This window comes from Musca vetustissima, unplaced genomic scaffold (genome assembly GCF_032173495.1).
Source record: "Musca vetustissima isolate MV318-11 ecotype Yass unplaced genomic scaffold, APGP_CSIRO_Mvet_v1 utg17907, whole genome shotgun sequence".
NCBI classification, from domain to species: domain Eukaryota; kingdom Metazoa; phylum Arthropoda; class Insecta; order Diptera; family Muscidae; genus Musca; species Musca vetustissima.
In genome coordinates, this window is record NW_026888613.1 from 6,715 (window position 1) to 13,069 (window position 6,355).

The 6,355-nt window shown below is 33.5% G+C and overlaps 2 protein-coding genes across 2 annotated transcripts; one reads left to right on the forward strand and one right to left on the reverse strand.

The window, feature by feature from the left end:
* The first annotated feature begins 1,098 nt into the window (after positions 1-1,098).
* LOC133336492 (serendipity locus protein delta-like) lies at positions 1,099-2,562 on the forward strand. Its single transcript, XM_061544787.1, has 2 exons — positions 1,099-2,249; positions 2,304-2,562. Exons 1-2 carry the CDS (start codon positions 1,099-1,101, stop codon positions 2,542-2,544), a joined length of 1,392 nt encoding a protein of 463 aa, XP_061400771.1. The 3' UTR covers positions 2,545-2,562.
* Positions 2,563-3,642: 1,080 nt separating this feature from the next.
* Positions 3,643-6,024, reverse strand: LOC133336493 (mitochondrial nicotinamide adenine dinucleotide transporter SLC25A51). The gene is made up of 3 exons (XM_061544788.1): positions 5,513-6,024; positions 5,319-5,448; positions 3,643-4,025 (listed from the first exon to the last, which is right to left on the reverse strand). Exons 1-3 carry the CDS (start codon positions 6,022-6,024, stop codon positions 3,708-3,710), a joined length of 960 nt encoding a protein of 319 aa, XP_061400772.1. The 3' UTR covers positions 3,643-3,707.
* Positions 6,025-6,355: the final 331 nt, after the last annotated feature.

A 6,355-nucleotide genomic window follows, 5' to 3' on the forward strand; every position in this document is an offset into this window, starting at 1 on the left:
CTTGCAGTACTGGAACAGACCAACCCAAGATCTATGGACTAACCCATGGCCTATAAATAAGGTCACCAAGGGAGACCAGCTGATTATCGATACCTCTCAAGTTTGCTGTCAAAATGCATTATTGTGAATTGACTTCCATTATGAAAACGTAAACAAAGTCCATGGCCTCTAAATAAGGTCACCAAGGGAGACCAGCTGATTATCGATACCTCTCAAGTTTGCTGTCAAAATGCATTATTGTGAATTAACTTCCATTATGAAAACGTAAACAACGTCGAAATTTTTGACATTAGACTTGAGAAAAAACAGCAGTTTTCCGATTTCGATTGCTATCTTGGTGACCTTATTTATAGGCCATGACAAAGTCGAAATTTTTGACATTAGACTTGAGAAAAAACAACTGTTTTCCGATTTCGATTGCTATCTTGGTGACCTCAAGGTAGATATACAAGGTAGCCGCATCGGCGAATTTCTACAACAAACATCGGTTGTTGTATTTTGATATGTCAAAAATATTTTGCCAAAACAAACAGATTGACAAAATTTTTTTACACAAATTCTTGTAGAAAATGTTAATAAAAGTATTGCCAAAAAAGCTCTTCGAAATTCGGAGATTTTCATTCATAATTTTGTTTTTTAATTTTTTGGTTCAACATTACAACAACATTTTTGACATTTATTTGTCCAACAGCTGGGCCGATGCGGCTACCTTATTAAATATACCTTGGGTGACCTTATTAATAGATCTTGGACCAACCGTTGACACATTTTTTGTTGTAATCGATTACTGAAAAATAATCTAGATAAACGGAGGAGATTTTGTTCTTACAGTTTATTTCAGTGAACACTTCCATTGAACTGCTTTTACACTGTAAACAAAAAATCAATGTCCGAAGCTTCTGAAGAGAATATAAAATAATTGTAAACTGATACTGCATTTCATGTTTCTTTATATTGCAACTCTTTTAAACGGATATCTGCAGTTCTTGAAGTACAACAGTTTATATTTTAGAACCCAACATAGTATCTTATATCCCCACTTGCAGGGGTTCTCGCTACAGTGTCTATATATAAACTACTATTGGAAGAGTGTTGAAAATGTCCCACTCCATGGGAGAATTTGCCCGTTGCTTCCTGTGTCGTAAAAAACACACTGCTTCTCACAAAATTATTGATGGCAGCGTATGTCCAGCATCTAAGAAGAGCGTGAAAACTGTTCTTTTACATTTGGCTCGTTGTGGAAAATTTCAGCTGCTGGTATCCAAAGGAGAATGGTTGTGTCGTCAATGTTATATTAAGATTGTGGACTACGACACAACTTTCATGAATCTCACCCGTAAGCAAAAACTGCTTACCACATTGGTTGAGAAAGCTGTAACGACAATTGACAGCGATATTGAAGCAGAGTGCCTCCAAGAAATGTCGCACATGGAGGAATTTAATGACGAACACTTCTTCGATGACGCCAATGTCTCTGACCGAGAAATAGCCGAAACAATTTTTGAAGTCATTGGAAATGACAGTGGAAAAAGGAGAAAAATTGCAAATTATGGGAAACAAAGACTAGAGAGAAACATGGAGTCAGCTGGTACTGATAGTGACGAAGACCCCGAGTCACTGGGAGAAAATGAAACAATACAGTGCAATCTCTGTGCAATGAGATTTAAAAATCGAACCCAGCATCAAAGGCATGTCGTTCAAGTCCACAAAAAGTTTAGTTGCAAAATTTGCTCTTTCAGTCACAGGAACGAGGACTACGTGCTGCTGCACATGAACATACACGAGGGAAAAAGTGAAAATCAGTGTCGTTTTTGTAATAAAGAGTTCACGACCAAAATTAGTACAATCCGACACATGGAAGTGCATATGGACACGAAGAAGTATCAATGCGACAAATGTGGTTTAGTGTTTTCCCAGACAACAGTTCTCTATAACCACAAGTTGCAGCACGAAGCCGAAGAGAGGCCGCTACGTTGTGAAATCTGCAATCAAATATTTAAGACCAAGCGGACGTTCCGTCATCACATGGTTACTCATCGGGCAGACAGGCCGCGATATAGTTGTGAATATTGCGGAAAGACTTTTACTGAGAAATATACCCTAAAGGTTCACAAACGTACACATCCAGAATCAGGCGCAGTGGCAGTAAGTCAGAACGATTCTACGCAACAGCAATACCAAAACCACCAGACTCAACCTGTCCAATATCAGGAACACCAGGTCCAAACATATAATAATTCACAGGTGGTGTATACACATTCAACGACGCAACTTCAACAACCTTCGACTTCGTCCAACAATAGTGGGACGAAATTTGCTTGCATTATTTGTGATCAGCATTTCAGTAGTAAAGATAATTTGAATAAACACATGGAAAAGGAGCACGATGTTATACTAAAATCCCTGAGTATTGCAAATTTCACGCAGTACGAAGTTGTTTCAAATGATTCACGAAAAGCTTGTCACATATGCGGTCAAATATTCAGTGCCCAACATAATTTAGATTATCATCTTGTAAATGTACATGAGGTTACATTAAAATAAACTACTAATAAATAAAGTTGAAATTATAACATTTAAGTTTTGTTTATATTTTTTGGTTGGTTGAGATTAAAATAGTATATTTCTAAAATAATACTGTAATGTTTGGGTTGTACAAAAAATTTTAGACTTCTTAGCAAAGAGAATATTAATACTGAAAGCATTCAATAGAATTTTGCTGCATCAATGAATAAAAATGCTAAGTAAATAAACAGTTTCACAAATTTCTTATATTTTCAAATTTAACAAATTAGCGATTGATACATGATAGTACTAAAAAGGGACCCATTACACACTTGAGGAAACTAAAAAAAATATTTAATAGCTTAGAGTGTGGGTTATCAGTGTGGGTATATTACAAGTAATATAAAACAAGCATTATTTTTAATATTAGTAAAACGCCAAGATTGTTCTACAAACATTGTTTTTAATAGTTTAATAATTTATTTATTAAATTTAAAATAACATCAGGCCGTATTTAGCTATGCAATAAAAGTTTAGAACTTAAACAAATCACAACAAATACAAATAGTATATACCATAGAACTATAATGAATGGTTAAATGCGCATCTCTGCAAATTCATAAAGGCAGCTTGTTCTATTTGCATTCTAGTCGCTGCAAGTAAAACAAACATTATGAAATTACAGTATCGTTTTATAATAAACTGCGTATATTTAACTCGATTAAATAATACATGATCACGAATAATTAACTAGTGACGTCATAATTGCAATATACATACATAGCCATCGATTTCTGTTGTAGAATTGTTTATATAGTAATATTGTTTTTTTTTTGTTTGTTTATAGTAAGCATTTAATTTTACTTGACCTACATTTGGTATCTTATATTGTAATATTTATGTTCTTGCATAGACCCTTAAGGAAAATGAACGTCCATACTTAAGTTTGTACTATAAAAACAAAACGGTCAGCTTTATCTGTATGAGACGTCAGTCAGTCGTATTGTCGATTTTATATTAACTACTATTAATTTACAAATTTAACTAAAACATAGTAACTATGAAATTTTCAACAATGACTATGACATTGTTTTCTTTGTGTTTCCGAAAACAGCTTCGAGATGGAGTACAATGTGCATACCTTTGGCCATTGGTATCAATAAATCGTTGGGTGTATATCATCTGCATTATCGTCCATGTTTTTAATTCTCAGTTCGAATTTCCAAATACACGTTGGGCGTTATAACTTTTTTCATATTTTCATAGGCCGCATTCATGACACCCCAACTTACGAATGATCGTGCCGTATTAAATCCGCAGCCACGGTAGAAATGTGCAATGCTGTTACCACGTTCGCGATATATTTTTAAAAATGATTGTGTCATACTTTCTGCAGCGTGTCCCATATCACTTTGCATTGCCACCTTGATGACATTTAATGGATAAAATATTGTACTTATACTGGCTCCTATAATGGCACCGGAAACAAATTCTTGTGCAGCTTTTGTGGATAATGATGACTGTAAAAAAATACAAAGATTGTGAAGTTGCTAAATTTTAACATAGAACAATGGCATTCTAATTCTACTATTGACTATTTAAGACAAACTATTACCTAGGTTACTCATATATAAATATTTACTGGTCAACATGGGCGTGTATCTCTGTTCATTCTGTAGTGACTGATATATTTTTGGATAAATTTATATTTTTTACTACTCCAACAATCGATTTGATATAATAAATGCCAATATAAATCGATATTTACTCAAATACTGCAAAAATATTCCGGCCTTTTTCAATAAAGCCTTACGAAATCGAATCGTTCTATTAAGTTAATTCCCATATTTTGAGCTTTTTATTTCAAATATTTATTTATTTTAAGAAATATTTATCGCTTCTTCTGGTATGTTTGGAACATTATTTTCTATATTAAATGTGATTTTCCCGGTGTTACGTGTACTGTACAAATTGTAGCCAATTTTTATAAATTTTACAGATTTTTTTATTATATAATTATTTTTTGGAAAAATTGCGGTTTGAATTTAAAATTTTTTAAAAATATTTCAAACGAATTGAGTGCTGATCAAAAAATTGTTACCGTAGTTCATGTTTTAATTATGTGACCACCAATGTATGTACAAATTAATAAAATATTTATTTTTTAAAATATTTTTTTTTATACGTTATAGAATTACAAAAATTTGCGGTACCCATTTTCAATTACCATTAATTCCAGTATTTTAAGCGTTATTTTAAAATTTTTTTGATTAATGTCAATTAACTTACAATTAGGAATATTTAGTTAATATAACATCGCATTCAAATCAAAAGTATTCAAAAATGATTAGCGGTATTTTGAAAAACATATTTCGAAAGTGTCATACGACCCAACACAGTCTTACAAGCTATTCATAGGGTCCGACCACACAACAATGTAAAAGAATTGAAAAATATTTCGTATTGAAATCATTGCACTTTTCATTACGAATCTGATACATTCCCATTCAAAGTCTTATAGTCCAGGAATCATAGTAGTAAAAACGAAATGACTAGAAATGAATAACACATACAAAGTAGTCAAATTTATCTTTAAAAGGTGCACGAAAGAAAATTTACCAGAATTTGGTATTTTCTAATGTATATTATTTACAAATACGTTCGTTCATTCACATTTACATGAAACTTGCGAATGGAATGTAAGGAAGCCTTTAGAACTAATATTTATCAGGATAAATATTAATTTTAATATCAAATTTTTAATTTTAGAAATTAATAAATTTACACTTAACATTATACAAGTTTGTACTTACTCTTTGAGGTAAACGTTCACTAGCTTCTTCTCGCAATATGAAAAACAGTGCATTAGAAGGGCCATTTCTCCATAGTACAGGTACAATCCCTCTATACAGTTCCTTAAATCCATGATTTGTGAGAACGTATCTATAATTACCAATATACATAAATGATACATATATATGAATATGTAAAGCTCACAATGACCCACCTAAAAGCAAGATGCGTATTCGCAAAATGCTCATGATATTTCGAATGCGCCAGCAATGTCTGAACCCGCTCAAACGGCAATAAAATTGTTTCTACCGTTCCTGCTGCAATTCCGGCAATAATTTTTGCTTTGTACGCATTCATATGGTAGTCATCAACTAGATATCGCCTTGTACCATCAAAGATGCCGAACATCACTGACAGCGATATAGTTTTCTGGGCGAGAGGTGGAAACATACCGCGATACAAAAACATTAGTCCTTCATGCCGCAGCTGGCTAAATGCCGATGTTATGGGTACATCATGCAATATTTGTCGAAAAATCATTTTATATATAGGATATGTGATGCCAATATTTACGAAAGCAGCTCCACAACCGCAAGCAAACTCCCTCCAGTCGAACGAACCGAAGAAACGTTCGACGAATATACTGCGTCCAGGCGGAATGTTTACATTGTCGTGTGGTGTTTTTTGCCTAGTAGCCTGTGTTATATGGTTCGGTTCCACAACCATCGTACACTTTTATTTTGTTTTTATTTTTACTCACGAATTCCCAATGTATGCAAAATTATGAAACTGGCCGACGCTGCTAGCTTTTCAGCATTGTTTGTTGTTGTTCTGCAATGTCGTCAGCTGTTGATAGTTGTGCTAGCAAGCTGATTTCTTCTCAACAAGCGAAATCACTTCCCACCACACACTTTACCAGTTCTGAATTATTGAAAACATGATTATTAATTATATAATTGATTTTGAAATGTAAACACGCATATATTCCACAGCAAATAGTTTATATTAACATACGGGTTGCGGGTTCTTAACGACTATTTCTGTGCGGACAGGGTAA

Excerpts from the sequence above, each read along its gene's own strand:
- LOC133336492 (XM_061544787.1), top strand. The coding sequence starts at position 1,099 with ATGTCCCACTCCATGGGAGAATTTGCCCGTTGCTTCCTGTGTCGTAAA. Across the intron at positions 2,250-2,303 it reads TATAATAATTCACAGGTGGT|TGGGACGAAATTTGCTTGCA; the intron begins GTATACACATTC and ends GTCCAACAATAG.
- LOC133336493 (XM_061544788.1), bottom strand. The coding sequence starts at position 6,024 with ATGGTTGTGGAACCGAACCATATAACACAGGCTACTAGGCAAAAAACA. Across the intron at positions 5,449-5,512 it reads AATACGCATCTTGCTTTTAG|ATACGTTCTCACAAATCATG; the intron begins GTGGGTCATTGT and ends TGGTAATTATAG. Across the intron at positions 4,026-5,318 it reads GTGAACGTTTACCTCAAAGA|TCATCATTATCCACAAAAGC; the intron begins GTAAGTACAAAC and ends ATTTTTTTACAG.